The sequence below is a fragment of the Scylla paramamosain genome, chromosome 4 (assembly GCF_035594125.1).
Source record: "Scylla paramamosain isolate STU-SP2022 chromosome 4, ASM3559412v1, whole genome shotgun sequence".
Classification (NCBI taxonomy): Eukaryota; Metazoa; Arthropoda; class Malacostraca; order Decapoda; family Portunidae; genus Scylla; species Scylla paramamosain.
In genome coordinates, this window is record NC_087154.1 from 11,887,307 (window position 1) to 11,906,539 (window position 19,233).

General features: G+C 36.4%; 1 protein-coding gene across 7 annotated transcripts in view; it reads left to right on the forward strand.

Annotated features, from left to right (window-relative positions):
• LOC135099746 (exocyst complex component 6B-like) overlaps positions 1-19,233 on the forward strand; it is a 155,482-nt gene that overhangs the window by 20,044 nt on the left and 116,205 nt on the right. For all 7 annotated transcript variants that reach the window (XM_064002245.1, XM_064002250.1, XM_064002248.1 and 4 more), the window contains exons 3-5: positions 3,500-3,684; positions 10,432-10,599; positions 16,901-17,022. In XM_064002245.1, coding sequence (XP_063858315.1) covers positions 3,500-3,684; positions 10,432-10,599; positions 16,901-17,022 — 475 coding nt within the window. The remainder of the gene's footprint in view (positions 1-3,499; positions 3,685-10,431; positions 10,600-16,900; positions 17,023-19,233) is intronic.

Here is a 19,233-nt window from a genome sequence, read left to right on the forward strand (position 1 = left end):
CCTCCTTTGTGTGAATGATTGAGAATACTGATTAACTCTTGCATTAGAGAGGTGGACAGAGTAGGGAAGAGAGAAAGAGGAAAGAGGTGCAGCATTGCCATGATGAGAGAGAAGCTGAAGACAGTCTAAGGAGAGGAGTTCATAAAACAAAGAGCTTCTGATTCAATCGTGTCTAGATGAGCAGTATGAGTGGAACACCATCCCCCCTTTCCCCCATACATGTGAAGCATACTCCATACAAGGAGAGTTAGCAACTCGGGTGAGAGAAAAGCTGGCAGAGATGACTTAGATTGCCTAACTTCTTAGAAGCTGTTTTAGTTAGAGATGAGGTGTGAAGTTTCCAGTTTAGATTATAAGTAAAGGACAGATTGAGTATGTTCATTGTAGAAGAGGGGACAGTTGAGTGTCATTGAAGAAGAGGAAATAGTTATCTGGAAGGTTTTATTGAGTTGATAGATGGAGGAATTAAGTTTTTGAGGAATTGAACTATACTAAGTTTGCTCTGTCCCATTAAGAAATTTTAGAGAGATCAGAAGTCAGGAATTCTGTGGTTTTCGTGCATGAACTGTTTACTTTCTGAAGGGTTGGACATCTATGAAAATATGTGAAAAAGTGCAGGGTGGTATCATCAGTGTAGGAGTGGATAGGACAAGAAGTTTGGTTTAGATCATTTATGAATAATAAGAAGAGTGGGTGACAGGACAGAACCTTGAGGAACACCACTGTTAATAGATTTAGGAGAATAACAGTGACTGTCTAACACAGCAGCAATAGAATGGTCAGAAAGGAAACTTGAGATGAAGTTACAGAGAGAAGGATAGAAGCAATAGGAGGGTAGTTTGGAAATCAAAACTTTGTGCCAGACTCTATCAAAAGCTTTTGATATGTCTAAGGCAACAGCTAAAGTTTCAACAAAATCCCTAAAAGAGACTCAGTTAGGAAACCCATATCACTAGTAGAGCAACCTCAATTGAACCCATACTGGTGATCAGATGGAAGGTTGTGAAATGATAGATGTTTAAGAATCTTCCTGTTGATGATAGATTAAAACTTCAGATAGGCAGGAAATTAAAGCCATAGGATGGTAGTTTGAGGGCTTAGAATGGTCATCCTCTTAGGAACAAGCTGAATGTAGGTAAACTTCCAGCAAGAAGGGAAGAAAGATGTTGATAGGCAGAATTGGAAGAGTTTGACTAGGTAAGGTGCAGGCACAGAGGCACAATTTCAGGGAATAATAGGAGGGATCCCATCAGGTCCATAAAGCCTCTGAAGATTAAGGCCAGTGAAGGTGTGGATAACATCACTGTGAAGGATCTTAAAGGATTGGCAGCAGGAAGTAATCAGAGGGTGGATTAGAGGGAGGAATAATCCCTGAAACATCTAAGGTAGAGATTTTAGCAAAGGTTTGAGCAAAGACTTTAGCTTTAGAAATAAATGAGATGGCAGTGGTGCCATCAGGTTGTAATAAAGGAGTAAAAGATGAAGAAGCAAAGTTATTGGAGATGTTTTTGGCTGGGTACCAGAAATCAGAATGTGCTCCACTTTGGAAGTTAACTTTGGAAGTTAAGTAATCAAAGAATTTCTTATAGTTGAAAGAGTTAGGTGAAAGGTATATAGCACAGATAAATTTAGTTTGAGAGTAACTCTAGCCATAGCCAGATGGTGAAAAATATGGAAGATTCAAGAGGATAGGCATGAGAGCAGGTTTAGTCATTTTGCACATAGATGCAACATCCAGCTTTGGATTGAAAATGAGGATAGAGAAAGTAGGAGGGAACAGAAAAGGGTTTATGGTCAATTGCCTCAGACACCCGTGTTTCGGTGAGGAAAAGAATATGAGGTTTAGCAGAGGAGAAGTGGTGTTCTACAGATTGAAAATTAGATCTAGGGCCACAGATGTTGCTGAAGTTAATGAAGAAAAAGTTGAGGGGTGTGTCAAGGCACTTAGGGTTGATAGCAGAGGAACAGTCTGACCTGGGGACATTCTTTGCCCCCTCCCCTGATGAGGACTCCGAGGCTGGTGTAGGAGTCACCATATTTCATTTAGAAATTTGAGTGAAGGGTGTGTGTGTGTAATTAGGTGCATGTAATTTTGTGTGAAAGAAGAGAGTTGTCTTTTTATAGAGCATGCTGTGACTGCCCTCTTGTGTTGTAAGAGGTCACAGCTGGGTTACTGATGAATTCACAGCACCCTGTGACCCAGTGTTTAAGACCACTGGGAATAATTATCATTTCGGCAGGTGTGTACTGCCTTCTGACATTATGTCCATATATATTACCTATAATCTAGATTATTTTATTAAGCTTGAAAATTGCTCATAGTATTGAATGGAATATACAGTGATGATCTCTTCTAGGCCTTACTCTAAATAGGAGTAATTCATTCCATTCTCATACCTTACAGTAAATTTGCCATCCAACACTAAAGTTTTGGTAAGCAGCATTTTTTAGTTTTTAAAGTAAAGAGTGAGAAAGACAGTTAGTTTGAAAGTAGGGAAATAGATAATTTCTAAACCAGAAAGTGGAAAAACTGTGTAGCAGATAGTGGTTAATATAACATGGCATGGCAGCAGTGTGCACTTAAATATTTGATTACTTGGCATCCATGATAGATAGTGCCAGGTTGGACACATCATTGTCTGGCAACCACTGTTATTGTATCACATCACCTTTATTTTGTAGCTCCTTTTTGATAGTAAAATGGTGTAAATGGCCTTAAGGTGCTGAAGGAAATGTGATTGTAGTGTATGGAGGTATCCCTCCTAAAAAAAAGAAAAAAAAAGAAATGGAGGTTAAGCAAGGAAAGCAGAAGGAGGATCAGCAAGGGTAGTGCATCATTAAGTTGGTTGTCATGGGCTGACTAGTTTGATATTTTAGGTACAAAAGTATTTTCACTTAGAATCTGATGTGATTAGAATTAATTTTATTACTGTTGTTCATTGAAATTATATACTTATTAGAATTGTTATTTTTATTTACTTGGGTTGGAGGATCTTTCTTCTATAAATGATTACTCCTAAAATTGTCAGATGAAATCTAATACACATCAAAACCTATCACTGAAGACAGTGAAGTCAGTATCATTGAGTGAAATTGATGTATCTAGGACACCAGTGAATTGCTAAAAATGTCCATTAGACTCAAACTGTGTTAAATCAGGGCCCATTGAATGTAGGATTGACTTGCTGAAAAGTTTTTTACTGGTTTTTGTGGTTTTTCATGAAAGCAAAGGAAAGATCAATCTCATACTCATGGCTGTCATGTACTCTGTCTGCCATGTCAGTGCTTATAAAGATATGATAAAAGAAGACAGATGAAATATTGTCAGTCGGTGTATGTGTATCTTAAGGTGTCTCTAACTTGCAAGGCACTAATTTGAGCATTAAAGTTAATAGAGTAAAGTTATGTTCCAATAATTCATACACAATTTCTCCCAGAATTACTTTTGTACAGTAAATGCATTATTTAATCTATTTATCAGTTTTTCTTTACGTATTAGACAGAAGTTGTGAGAATAGATGAGGAGGCACAGGAATCAGCTAAGCAACTACTTGCCAAAAGTGAAGAGATGATAAAGACAAGAAAAGTTCAGTCTAACATCTCTGCAGCAGTGGATGCACTCACCCTGTGTCTACCAGTTCTCACCACCTATTCTAAGCTTCAGAGTCAGATGAAGGACAAGAGGTTGGTAGTAGCTTTTTAAGTCATCCACATATCGCTATTTACTCTAATGTATGAGTAGCTTTATTTATGGCCTTCATACATTTTTTCTCTAATGGAGATCTGAGCTGGCTATAACATCTAAATCTTTTTTCACCCTCTAATCTTATTAGACACTTGTTCTTTACTGTTTTTATCATGTGAATTTCTTCTAGTAGCATTTAGTATTTTCATTTGCTTATCTTAAATTGCATTTACTGTATATCTGTCCATTCATTTAGTTAATCTTTGTTTGCAGTGTGGTTGCATTGGAGTCTGATCTGATTAAGTTATCTATTTTTGTGCTCTCTGCAGATTTATTAGTATTGCTTATAATTCTATTATTGAAATCACTAATGTATTTCAAAAATAATAGCAGCCCAAAAACTTATCCCTGTAGTATCCTACTAATTACTTTATCCCACTTGGATTTGGAACCATTAATTTTTAGATCAGTTGCCTCATCCATAACAATAATCTGATTCAGGCTAGAACTTTCCTGCCAATCCCATGCACCTTTTTTTTTTTTTTAACATTTTTCAAGAACTTTTGGTGGAGCATCTCATCAAATGCTTTGCTAAATTGTAGGTATACTTGTATATGTCATGATTATCCCCATTATCTTTTTACTCCTAAACTTTATTATAATACATACAAGTTTGTGAAGACATAACTTCCCCTTTATGGAGTCATGGTGTGAATCCTTCATGAACCTATGCATATGTAAATGATTCTTGATGTTCCTTGCAGTTACAGACTCTGAATTCAGTCTCAGACTGACTGGACAATTGTCTGATATAAGTATTTTATCTTTTAAAAAAAAAGGGACTTTTCATTTGTCTTCACATTAACAGCATCTATCCTGAAACAAGTGATTTTGTAAAGACATTAATAATCTCAGCTTTGTTTTAATATTCTGGGATAGATTTTGTGTGGTCTTGATGATTTAAACTTTTCAGTCTGTCTATCTATCTCCTGTTTCAATATCTCCTTTGTTATGGGAATATCTGTCAGTTTATCATAAGTTTCTCCTCAGAAAATCTGCTCACAGTCAAGCATTATTTGCATTATTTGTTTCCTTTAGTGAAAGTACAATATCAGCAGAAGTTGTGACTTGCCTGCAAAGGTCTTAATGAGAATTAAGTTCTCTTCCCCAGACCTTGATCCTGTATGTAGAGAAAGACTTCCATGAAGACTGGTTGATTTATGAGGCATACCTTGATAAAAGAATTCATTCATTATATTCTGGGAAATCAAGAAGGAACATTCAGAATTGGTGCATGATGTGTTAGGATGTGAGTGCCTTTGACTTGAAGCTGCCTGCCTGCAAAGCTGCACCACATTTTCTCTATGGTGGCCAGCATTTGCAGCAGTCTCATTGATCTTGATTTCCTCTTGCCTCAGGGTGATGATATGGGCCCTCTCCACCATGCTTGTAGTGGCCCTGACCATGTTTGTTTGACCATTTTGGTGAACAATAGTGGATCTTTATGCTCCATAGGGCAAAAAATAACGCCTGGGCAAGTTCAGGGATGAAAGTTTAACACTGAAACCTTATGTGCCCTTGAAGTACTGAGGCATTGTTTTCATCACATAATCACACTGTTATTGGTAGTTACCAGTGCTCATCTTTTGGACCTGGGTGACAGCTTGTAGGTTTTATATAGGATGGAGTTAAAAGCCATTTACTGGCAATTTTTAAATGGTGGATTGCAACTTCAGCCACCAACAATATTATTAAATATTAGATACACAATTTTATTCATCTCTTACCCAGAACTAGCTAACTTCATTAGATGCATTTCATGGGGTAACTGATTCTCATTTTGTATATCTCAAAAGTCCCTCTTAGATTTGTCTTTGTTTGGCTGGGTACCTTTGTCTTGTAGCTGTTTTTATTAAATTTTTATTTTTTCCCATCAGCACATCATTATTGAGGGTTTAAATTCTCTTGCCCTGCACTTAATCTTTTACACATATTTCTCTTCAGTTCTATGTAATGTTTTAAACTACCGGTCATTCCAATAGGGTAATTTTTCTTAAGTTTTATTGTTCTATATGGAATATTTCATATCTGGGTTGCACATGATTTATTAACAAAATATTATTGGAATTTATTACCATTAATCTCTTTTAATCCTGTCCTTCCCCACCCTTTCCAGGCTCTGTTCACCCTTTGTCATGATCTCTTCTCATCCATCTCAACCTCATCTCACTTCTTCACTACACTCTCAGATCCCACCTCATCACCTCCATCTGGGTTTAATTCCCCTCACCATATATCTAGACTTCATACCCTTCTGTCTTTTGTCAGCTAACTCCCTGAAGGCATCTTCTGAACCCTTCATTTTTTTTTTTTTTATTACTGGAACCTTTCTCTCATTCCAAAATTAACCCAATTTGACAATAATCACCATTACCTACATACCCTCCAACTTCTATCTGTTTGATTATTTATCTCTGCCAGGTATGAGTTCATTATTTCACCATTTGGGCTTCATGAATACCTTCTTTTGAAAATACTATCCCAACTACAATCAAAAAGTTATCTGCTTCACTATCTCTAGTTTTTAAGATTAGTCTCCTTAAAGTTATACCAGATTGTATTTGCCTGCCCTATATATTTCCTTTTACTGTGAATTGGAATCTTTTGTATTAAGTGATCTTATATAATAAGACACTGTCTGTCTGTCTGTGTGTGGGTGTGTCCACTTTTCATGGAAAAACCATTGAACTGATAGTGACAAAATCTGGTAGAGGACAGAAATGGGCATGATTATGAAAAATATGATATGATTTTGATTATGGTCTGGAATACTTTTATGATTGTGATTAAATTATGATTACTTTAGTTTTGCTATTTTTGGTTTTTATTACTTTTTTCTTTTTGTGCATGATTAGGATTAGATTATGATTATAATCACATTTCACTGTGATTATTTATAAAAAGATAATGATTAGCAATGATTAATTACAATGCCTAAATAGGTAGCAAACTACATCTATTAGATGCATTTTTCCATATCTGAGCTCAGTAATATAACTGTTTAAATCACTTACTAACTAATGGTATTAAAACATACATTGTGTGCAAGAGGTTATATTTGTTTTTGCTTTACAGTACATAATACATTACTTCTATGAATTTATTTTAAATCATGATCATAGGCTTTCACAGCAATAATGAAAAAGTATTTCTCTTTGAAAAATATAGAACTTGTTATACTCATGATTTCTTATAGGCTAGATTATTTCTCATGTAATGTCTAATTTACTATGTGTTGGTTACATGATAAACATCAACTCTTCAAAGTGAATATTGGTCATTCTGCACTGTTAAGGATGAAAGACTTTCCCAGCAATAGAGAAAAGTCTCTCAACTGGAGGTGATGATGCTTGGATACACAGATATCAGAGAGCCAGTATAGTTAGTTGAGGTAATGTTGACAGATTCTATTCCCAGAAGAGAAGGGGATCACTGTCATCCCCTGTTCTTGGCTGACTGTTAATGTACAGAGGGAAGAGCTCGTTGATGCTAATGGTGTCATGAATCTGAACAGCTTGCACTTCTTTGTAGTGGCCTCCATATTTTCCTGAAAGGAACCCTTTTCTTCAGTGGTAGTAGGCATAATTTCATCTACTTTAGACTTCATTAGGGATTTCATGAACATGACTTCTTCTGGTGAGCACCAGTCCATCTTAAAGTGTAGATCTAGGAGTGAAGCCAGCTGAAACATCTCCATGTTTTCATAGATCTTCAGTCTCTTCTTGATTGAGCTTTTGAGAGTAGTAATCATCTTTGACTTGTATGTTGTGACAGTTGTTCAAGCTCAGCTTTCAGTCCATGAATGCATGGAATTACTTTGCTTGACATTACAACATTCTCTCCCTGACACGAGTTGCTACTTCAAATAGTGTCAAGATGTCTGTTATTTCCTTGATGAAATTAAGTTCATATTTGGTTAGCTATACTGGACAGTTTAACTGATCAAGCTTGGCTGGATCATTATTCAGAAGGGAGCAAAGCATCTTGTTACTGCTGTTCCATCGGGTTGCATTTTTGGCCTGAGGTCTGCATTCACCTTCAAGAATGTTAGATGCCAGTGCAGAATGATGAATATGTGATACTAGATGTAAGGTTTTTCCAATGACTCCTGATACAGGCCCTGCTTCTTCGATCTCATCTTTCACAGTAATTTGTAAAGTATGAACAAAACATCTGACATGTTCAGGCAAGAGCTCCAGGAATTTCTCATTGTTATTAGGAATGTCAAAGGTGTTATCCTCCTCTTTGCTTTCACTGTCTTGATTAGTGTCCGCATTGTCTAGACCGGGAAGTGTCACAAATGCATATTGCTGGCACTGTTGGTTACAATTGTCAGAATCTTTGTTTTTAGGTCAAAGTTAGTGATGATTTTGGTGAATGTGGCATGAATCTTTTCTGCAGTGTGGGTAGTTTGTTTATGAATGTGATGATATGATATAATTACATGTTACCTTACCTTCATATGAATATGGAAATTTGAAGTCTGTCTAATTTTACTACTAACAACCTTGTCACAGTCCTTGCATTTCAGTTTCACTTGAGTAGTAGGATCTGCCTTGGAGCTGCCATTAAAATGGTCTAGTATTGGTTTCCCCATGATGATCTAGAGATGTACTTGTTGAGGAGGAGTGGAGTGGAGTGATGAGTCTACCAGCAGTCGGCCCTAAATAAACCAGCAGCATGTGCATGTATAAATGCGTTGTTTGCCTTACGTAGCCAGCAGCATATGCATGTACAAATGTGTTGGGTGATACAGTACTGCAACACACACTCACACACACACACACACACGCACACACACACACACACACACACACAGTCACTCACACACAATGATAGACAATTCCACGATTGATACACACACTACAGTGATTACACAGACAACATGTTTCATATGTAACCCTGTGGCTGTGCACTCCCACACCAGCCTGGCGGCAATAATTTTTACCAGTACTGCACTTCAAGTCTGCTGAAAAATGTTTAGGCTTTGTGTGCATTTGACTGATACTCATATATCATGGGAGACAAGCAGGTAAAAACATGAGATGGTGCTAAGCTTTCAAAACATACTTTGACTTGAAGGCGAAGTGCTTCATGGAAATCACAAAGAAATAATCCCAATAATCACATTTTAATCATTGATTATTATCAAGAAAATATGATTATGATTTGATTATGATTACACGAGTTATCTACTTTTTGATTATGATTTGATTATGATTACGTAATTAGAGGATTAATTATGGATCATGATTTTTTATTAGTAATCATAATCATGCCCATGTCTTTATGGGGGCCCCCCTTGATCCAGGAAGTGACATGGGCTATGTCTTAACTAGTTCCAACCCAAAATTGTTAGGTTATTCAGCCAGATCTGTCACTGTAATCCAGTTCTTGATGGTGATGCCAGGTATACTGTAACCCATAATTTTATGGTGGCACCAAGCATTCATTGTTAGTTTGGATTTTTGATGGTGAGGAGAGGTATAAATGGAGCATTCATTATCAGCTTGGAGTTCAATCCCATCAACCTACCAATTCCTTCAGTATGGGTAATTTTATCCTGGCAATGCTAGGTAATTCTGCTGGTGGTTTATAAACTAATCTCAATACCATTGTTTACGTTACTTTCTTGAGATCTGCCCATATCTGCTTTGTGATTGTTTTTCATTTTGATGGTATTGTTAACACAACATTGCAATGTATCTCTGACATAAAATACCAATTCTCTCCCTTTCTTGTCTACTCTGTTCTTGGGAAATAATATGTAACAGTGTCAGTATCAGGATAAAAACATTTCCCTGATATATCTAATAATGTTTCTGTTAATATAGTAATATTAGAGCTTTCTGCACATGCTATTCTAAATAAGTCCAATTTATTTTAAATACTTCTATAGTTCATGTAATGAACATTTATGCTTTCTCTCATCTTCACTTTGCTCATTTCTATTTTAAATTTAACTAATTCTTCTCCTTTGACTTTTCTCATGATCCTTATTTCCTGATTTCCTAACAAGAAAGTACTTGAGTGTAGCCTTCCATCTTGGGTGTTCAAGCCAAGCCCTAAACAAGCCTGCCTTAAGAAGCACTAAAACACTTGTAAGAATAACAATGCTTTTAAGTTTTGATGGGGGCAAATGACTTTGTTAACATGTAGAGGATGCATCAGAGCAGAGCTTTTTAATGTAACTGAATTTACCTTAGATGTTTTCTATCACTTCTCTGCTTAGGAGCTCATATATTTTCATATCCTTACATTATGACCTAATGTTTTTTAGTTGTACAAAGCAACTGATCAACTAATAGAAATATTCTGTGAAACTTTCATATTTGTCTGTGCACAAATTCTCTCTCTCTCTCTCTCTCTCTCTCTCTCTCTCTCTCTCTCTCTCTCTCTCTCTCTCTCTCTCTCTCTCTCTCTCTCTCTCTCTCTCTCTCTCTCTCTCTCTCTCTCTCTCTCTCTCTCTCTCTCTCAATTTTTAAAATTTTACTCCCTTTCTCATCCGAAGGAATATTTAATAACTCCATGGCCCAGTTTGTATTCTAGGTTAAAATGCTGCCACTGTTGTTGGATTTGTTAATAAAGGCATCATACTGCTTTTGCATTCAGTTTCAGTTTAGATTTTCTGGTGTAAGAAATGTTATATGTTTTTTGGAGGAACTCATATCAACCATGATTTTCAGATATTACCCTGCATTAAAAACACTGGAACAGTTAGAACACACATACTTGCCTCGTGTTGCCAGTTATCGCTTTGCTCAGCAAATGCGAGACAATATCCCAAGAGTACGAGAAGACATCAAGCAAGCATCCATGTCTGATATAAAGGATTTCCTTGAAGCTATCAGATGGTGAGTTGTAACAGGAATTTTTGTTATGGTAACTAAAGGGTTGCTTACACTATTACATCAATTATCTGAAAAGTGTGATCAGAAAGTTATCTCAAATACTGTGGTACTTTGTGATTTGAACTTAATTTTTTTTTTTTTTTTCGGCTGTTCGAATTGGGAAGCAATTTATCCTCTTCAAATTAATAGAAAAAAAAATAATCCATTCCTGGTCCCAAAATCCCCCCCTTTTTTTATTTTTTTTTATTTTATGGGTTTATGTTATAAATAGAGGAATTGAATAAAAATAACCTAAATTATAGAAAAAATACAGTAAAAGAAAACATGAAGTATCATATATTTTGGTGTATAAGATGGCACTTGAATCATCCTAAAAAAGACAAAAAAGTGGCTCATCCTATGTGTCAGATACAAAAACAATGACCTTAAAATTTTATGCAAAATACCAATGTAAATAAAGACCATCCTCAAAATGATGAGTCATTGAAAGTCCCTGCCACCTTCAATCTTGAAAACAGTTGTAGTGAACATGATTTTTGTTTTGCACTAAAATTCTCTCTCTCTCTCTCTCTCTCTCTCTCTCTCTCTCTCTCTCTCTCTCTCTCTCTCTCTCTCTCTCTCTCTCTCTCTCTCTCTCTCTCTCTCTCTCTCTCTCTCTCTCTCTCTCTCTCTCTCTCTCTCTCTGAAAGTAAGAACAATCCTGAAAATTGCTAAATAGAATGAGACTGATAGAGAATGAAAATGGAATTATATGAGTGAGAAAGAGTGATAAAAGATGAAGTGAAAATGACATAAAATGAATGGGGGGGGAGAGAGAGAGGGAGGTATCACTACTTTATCCTTTATCTCTGACAGATATGGGAGGGGAGGTGAAAGGGAGGGAGGTTGGAGACCATACAAAATAGGGAGGGAGAGGAAAGGAACAATGCAAGGAAGAGGCATATGGGGAAGGAGAGTAAATTAAATGGGGCAAGGAAGTGGAGGAGAGAGAGAGAGAGAGAGAGAGAGAGAGAGAGAGAGAGAGAGAGAGAGAGAGAGAGAGAGAGAGAGAGAGAGAGAAAGGGTGGATGGGAAAGATAGAGGGAGGGAGGATATGGAGAGGGTTATGGGAGAGGGGCAGAGAAGGAAGAGGGAGAGAAGGGAGAAGAGAGGAAGGAAGGGGGGGCAGAGAAGGGGGAGGAGGGGAAGGAAGAGGGGATGAGGAACGTAAGAGGACTGAGTGGCATTGCTTGAACGGGTCTTTGTGCTCGAATTGGAGGACAAAATTTGTCTGCCAACCTTGTTCGAATTTGGAGTTGTCTACATTGAAGGACATTTGAATCACAAGTTATGACTGTACCTTTGTGACATGTTGGTTTAGATCATCATTGATAAAAATTAATGGTTTTATGTATGACTTCATTGTACCATATTAGTGACATGTTTTTGTGTGAGTTGTGTATGCAATACATTCAGATTTTTTTATGAAAGAAAATTAATGCGTACTGTAGATTCCATTGTGTAAATGAAGTTTAGCGTTTAGCAGTGTTCTTTCCAACCTGGCCACAATTGTGTACAGCTGGGAGGTAAACTTATTTACATCATATAAATCAATAAATTGATTGAAAAAATGGATAGGTATAGCAAATCAATTGATGCAAAGACAAGAGGAGGCTAGATACTTGAGAAAACATATGAAGATTAAGAAAGGGACACTTTGAATAACATAAGAAACTATGTTTTCCCAAAGAAGTAAAAATATTTGGAATGGACTATAAGAAAGCAGCAGAGACTGAACATGACCTAAAAGAAAAATTGGACAAATATAGGTATAGAGAGGGAACCATGGGCCCTGTGTACACTCACACTTGAGGACAGTATTAAGAAGAAAATATTTAACTTTGAGAAAAGTATAAGCAGAGTCTCACAGGGATTAGTGTTAGTCCAAATCATATTCTTGATATATGTTAATGATATAGTTGCTAGTTTTGAAACAGACTTAAATGAACATGTTTGCTGATGATGTGAAGTTGCAAAGGAAAATAAATGATCAAGGCTCATGTAAGGAATTACAGAAAGGCTTCACAAAACTGCATGAATAGAGTATGAAATGACAAGTGGATTTTAATGTGCTAAATGTCATGTAATAAAATTTAGTAGAAGTTCAAGGAGACTTGATTGCAATTATAAATTAGATAACAATTCAAGCATCTGAAAAGAAAAAGATTTAGGTATAATAATAAGCAGCAGACTATCATCAGAAGACCACATAAATGTCAAAGCAAGGAATTTGCATCACTTCTTGCCAAATATGAGGATAGTATTTAGATGAAGAAATTATTAAGAAAATAGTAACATTTAAAAGACAAACACTCCAGTAAGCAGCAGTAGTTTGGAAACCATGTGTGGAAAAAAAAACATGTTGAAAAGATAAAGTGTACTTTGACTTGAAAGATCTTAGTTATGAAGAAAGGCTTGACAAAATGAAGTTCTCAATTCTAGAGGAGAGACAGAAATGAGGTGACATGATCATGGTATACAAATGTGTTGAAAGAAAAGAAAAGTTTGATATCACAGATTTTCTGATTCCACAACAATTAAAATGAAGAGGACACAGTAAGAAATTGTACAAAAAAGACCAAAGAAAGATATAAGAAAAGGTAGTTTTTCTGACAGAGCAGTTAGCCAGTGGAATGCATTGACTGATGAAAGTTGTGTGTGCAAGGAATATTCATAGCTTTAATGATAGATATGACAAATTAACTTTAAAAGATGGGACATTATGAGCTTGACTCAGTCCTGTAAAAATACAATTATTTTATTTATTTATTTATTTTTTTATGTAGTAGGAACACCAGCCAAGGGCAACAAAAATTGCAATAAAAAAAGGTCCACTGAGGTGCAAGTTCCTGTACAGAGGTGAAAATGTTAGTAACAAATACAAGATAACTGTCTTGAAACCTCCCTCTTGAAACAGTTCAAGCCATAGGAAGGTGAAAATACGGAAGCAGGTAGGGAGTTCCAGAGTTTACAAGAGAAAGGGATGAATAATTGAGAAAACTGATTAACTCCTGCATTAGAGAGGTGGACAGAGTAGGAATGAGAGAAAGAAGAAAGTCTTGTAAAGCAATGAGGGGAAGCATGCAGTTAGCAAGATCAGAAGAGCAGTTGGCATAAAAATAGCAGTAGAAGATAGCAAGAGATGCAATATTGCGGCAATGAGAAAGAGGCTGAAGACAGTCAGTTAGAGGAGAGGAGTTGATAAGATGAAAAGTTTTTTATTCCACCCTGTCTAAAAGAATGGTATAAGTGAAAACCCCTATACATGTGAAGCATACTCCATACATGGTCAGATAAGGCCCCAGTACTAAGTTAGCAACTTGTTGGGGGGGGGGGAGGATGGGAATTGACAGAGATGACTTAGAATGCCTAACTTCATTGAAGCTGTTTTAGATAGAGATGAGATGTGAAGTTTCCACTTTAGATTATAAGTAAAGGACAGACCGAGGATGTTCAGTGTAGAAGAGGGGGACAGCTGAATGTCATTGAAGAAGAGTGGATAGTTATCTAGAAGGTTATGTTGAGTTGATAGATGGAGGAATTGAGATTTTGAGGCATTGAACAATACTAAGTTTGCTCAGCCCAAATCAGAAATTCTAGAGAGATCAGAAGTCAGGTGTCCTGTGGCTTTCTTGCATGAACTGTTTATCTCCTGAAGGGTTTGACATTGATGAAAAGATGTGGAAAAGTGCAGGGTGGTATCATCAGTGTAGGAATGCATAGGACAAGAAGTTTGGTTTAGAATATCATTGATGAATAATAGGAAGAATGTGGGTGACAGGACAGAACCCTGAGGAACACCACTGTTAATAGATTTAGGAGAACAGTGAACAATCAGAAAGGAAACTTGAGATGAAGTTACAAAGAGAAGGATAGAAGCTGTAGGAGGGTAGTTTGGAAATCAAAGGTTTGTGTCAGACTCTATCAGTAGCTTTTGATATGTCCAAGGCAACAGCAAAATTTTCACTAAAATCTCTAAAAGACAATGACCTAGACTCAGTAAGGAAAGCCAGAAGATCAACGTTAGAGTGGCCTTGACAGAACTCATACTGGCGATCAGTTAGAAGGTTGTGAAGTGATAGATGTTTGAGAATCTTCATGTTGGGGATGGATTCAAAAACTTTTTAGATTGACAAAAAATTAAAGCAATAGGATGGTAGTTTGAGGGGTTAGAATGGTCACCCTTTTTAGGAACAGGCAGAATGAAGGCAAACTTCCAGCAAGAAGGAAATGTAGATGATGATAGAGTTGAAAGAGTTTTACTAGGCAAGGTGCAAGCATGGAGGCACAATTTCAGAGAACAATAGGAGGGAACCCATTAGGTCCATAAGCCTTCCAAAGGTTTAGCTCAGTGAGGGAAGGATTTAAATAGGTAGCATGAAGTAGTCAGAGGGTGGAGGAAAGGGAGGAACAAGCCCTGAATCATCCAAGGTAGAATTTTTAGCAAAGGTTTGAGCGAAGAGTTCTGCTTTAGAAATAGAGATGGCAGTGGTGCCATCAGGTTGAAATAAAGGAGGGAAAGATGAATAAGCAAAGTTATTGGAGATGTTTTTGGCAAGAAGTCATGAGGGAAGTTAGATCTTGAAAGATTTTGACACTTCCTGTTAATGAAGAAGTTTCTGGCTAGTTGGAGAACAGATTTGGCATGATTCCGGGCAAAAATATAAAGTGCATGAGATTCAGGTGATGGAAGGTTCAAGTACCTCTTGTGGGCCACCTATTTATCGTATATAGCATGAGAACAGGCTATTTTAAACCAAGGTTTGGAAGGTTTAGGTTGAGAGAAAGAGTGAGGAATGTACTCCTCCATGCTAGACACTATCACCTCTGTTAAGTGCTCAGCACATTGAAATGGGTCTCTGACATGGAAGCAGTAGTCATTTCAAGGAAAATCAGTATATTACCTCCTCATGACCCCCCCAACTAGCAGAGGCAAAACACCGGATTTCTAAGAATCCACTTTGGCAGATCCTGAGGAGGGATTGGTGTGATAGGACAAAATACAGATATGAGATTGTGATCGGAGGAGCCCAGTGGAAAAGATTGGGTAACAGCATAAACAAGATTAGAGGTTAGGAAAAGAAAAAAAAATGTTGGGCATATCTCCAAGATGGTTAGGAATATGAGTAGGGTATTGCACCAGATGTTCTAGGTTGTGGAGGATAGCAGAGTTAAAGGCTAGTTCACTATGATGGTCAGTGAAGGGAGAGGAAAGCCAAAGCTGGTGGTGAATGTTAAAATTTCTAAGAATGGAGATCTTTGCAAAAGGGAAGGTCAGAATGTGCTCCACCTTGGGAGTTAAGTAGTCAAAGAATTTCTTAAAGTCAGAGGAGTTAGGTGAGAGGCATACAGCACAGATAAATTTAGTTTGAGAGTGACTGTAGTTGTAGCCAAATGGTGGAAAACTCGGAAGATTCAAGACCATGGGCACGAGAGCAGGTTAAGTAATTTTGCACATAGATGCAACATCCAGCTTTGGATTGAAAATGAGGATAGAGAAAGTAGGAGGGAACAGAAAAGGGGCTACTGTCAATAGCCTCAGACACCTGTGTTTCAGTGAGGGAAGGAAGATGAGGTTTAGTAGTGAAGAGGTGGTGTTCTATAAATTGAAAATTGGATCTTAGACCACAAATGTTGCAGGAGTTAATGAAGAAAAAGTCGAGGGGGGTGTCAAGACACTTAGGATTGATACCAGAAGAGTAGTCTGGCCTGGGGACATTTATGGTACCTTCCCCAGATGGGGACTTCAAGGCTGGTGTAGGAGTTGCCATGATAATTTTGAATTTTGAGTGAAGAGGTGTGTGTGTAATCAGGTGCTTGTAGGTTTGTGTGAAGGAAGAGAGTTGTCTGAAGGAAGAGAGTTGTCTTTAGAGAGTGGGCTGTACTTCCCCCTTGTGTTGTGAGACACAAAGGGAAACACTCAGTGAGGCCACAGCTGGTTTTAATAATAAGTTCACAGCATCCCCTGATCGATTGCTTTACACCTTACTGGGAGTAATTATTGTTTCAGCAGGTGTCTACTGCCTCATTGTAAAAACATTTAGGTGAGAAAAGACACACAAAGGAGTTCAAAGCTAGTGTTGAATCTGGAAACTGATTTCATTGCTTTTTTGTTCCTTTTTTATTGCAAAATGAAATTGCATATGCTAAATCCATGTGTCTCAAGGATATCTGTTGGTATAAGAAATATGCAATTTATTTTTTACCTTGATATCTCTTAAAGTTGTTTCTTATAATTTCCTTTGTATTTTTCTCCATGCTTCAGGGTATCAACACGAATTGGGCAGGTGGCCATGAAACGTGCTGCCCTTCAGTACAATATGGACCCAAAGTTGGCTGTGACCAGGAATGAAAGACATGCAACATTACCTCCAAACCCATTTACAGGTTAGTCAAGCCACTATTTCATGAACATCAAAGGTTAGTCTGGAAGAAAAAAATCAAACCTTTTCCCCACTCAAGTTTGAAAGAGAGCATATGTGGGCATTATTGTGATAAATTATTACGATAATTTATCATGATAACTATATTAGGTTATCATTTATCTGATAAATATTTTTCCTGCATTATTGATTCATCAGTATTACTGATACTTTTGGTTCCAAACTAGTGATAATCAATAATTTTAGTTTTTGGAACATGAGCATGTTAAAGTTTTAAACTTTCAAAATCAAATGCTATTTTACTTAAAACTACTTTTTAATAGTGGAGACAGGATAAACATTGAATCTGAATTTTTTTTTAAGATTTTTCTAAGTTTTCTAAGATAAAAATAAAAATAGCAATTTAGAATTATCAATTTTTTTCATTTAAAATATCAGTATTGTTATTGCTAGTATCGGAATTTTGGATTTATCAATCTATTGGTTATCAGTCATTGGGCAATATATTTATTTCCAGTCATCATTTATCAGTTATAGCCGATAAGGTTATCGTTATTGATTTATTGATTATTGTGATAATTTGTTTTGTTATTGCGCTCAGCTATGGCAGAGTCTATAATAAAAAAAAAAAGGACAGCATAAAAAAATAGTTCACATCATTCACACACCATTTAAAATTGAATTTTGTTCCTACTGCAGTGTTGTAAAAAAATGTTCCATTATGTTATCAGAGCTGCCTTTCTGGTGTGGCAGTCTTGTCAGGGACTCTTGGGAATTGTGTGCCCCAGGGTTGGAAAAAAATCATAATTCCCTCCCCCTCCAAAAAAAAAAAAAAAAACAGATAAATAAAAAATAAAAAATAAATCAGATTTTTTTATTCATTTAGTTTTTATTTATTTATTTTTTTATTTTATATTTTATATTTTATATTTTTTATTTATTTTTTTTTTTGCATTAATTCTTGTTTGTTTGCACTGATTATTTATTTCAGTCTTATAAAGATAATTTCTTGTATTAAACTTGGCCAGTGTTAAATGAAATGAGTGAGTTTGTCATATAAAAATCATGAAGGACTAATAGTTTAATCAGATCTGTTACTTTAGAGTAACTGACTTTGTATAAAAAAAAAAAGTTAAGCTCATTAACCTGTAAACTGCACAATAGGATTCTGGCAGTCATACCTGTGATGCACAATTATTGGCAAAAAAAAGTTCTTAAAATAAGTTTTGCCATTATAAAATGAAAGATTGCATGGAAAACTATTGGAAAACCAAATATGAGTTAATTATTTACATTAGTTCAGGTGTGATGGTGTAATAATGTTGCATAGTTTGTCACTTTGAGCTAGCAGTTGATGAGTGGTATTGGTGGTGTCATTTGATCATTCTGGTTGTATATATTTGTGATGTATATCTGTTAAACATATACATACATACAAATATTTGGACACACACACACACACACACACACACACACACACACACACACACACACACACACACACACACACACACACACACACACACACACACACACACACAACAATAAACCAATAAACCAGATGTGGTATGTTTAACAGAAACCAAACTAAAAAAGAAAATAAAGTTGAGATTTGCAAAGGAGGGATATAGCAAATGGAGGAGAGACAGAAAAGGAAAGAGAGAAGTGATGATATTGGTAACAGAGGATATTGTTGTTGAGGAAGTGGAATAGTGGAAACACTGAGTGTTGTGATTAAGATCAAAGGAAGTGAAAAAAGGAAAATCATTGTGACATACATACCACCAAAAACTAATGCATGGGAGACCAATAAATTTAAAAGCATGCAACTAGAAACAAGAAATAGTATAGAGGAAATGGTAAGGAAAAGTAGCAAAGTGCTCTTAGTAGGTGACTCCATCACTAAAGGAATTAACTGGGGGGAGATGGAAGTGAAAGAAAATGTCGGATCATAAAGTGAAGAACTTATGCAAACCATGATGATGAATACAGTGAGACAATAAGCCTTTGAGATGCAGAGGCAAAGAAGTACCATCACAGTTGGACTTAGTGTTTACAGAAACCTCAGAAAGTAGACCAAGTATACATTGTCTGAGTCCACTGTGAAGAAGCAATCATGTGATAATAGAAATAGTACCACAGGAGGAAAAAGTGTTGCACAGGAAAGAACAATGCAGAAATGGGAGACAGAACTATGCTAAAGCAAACTTTGCAG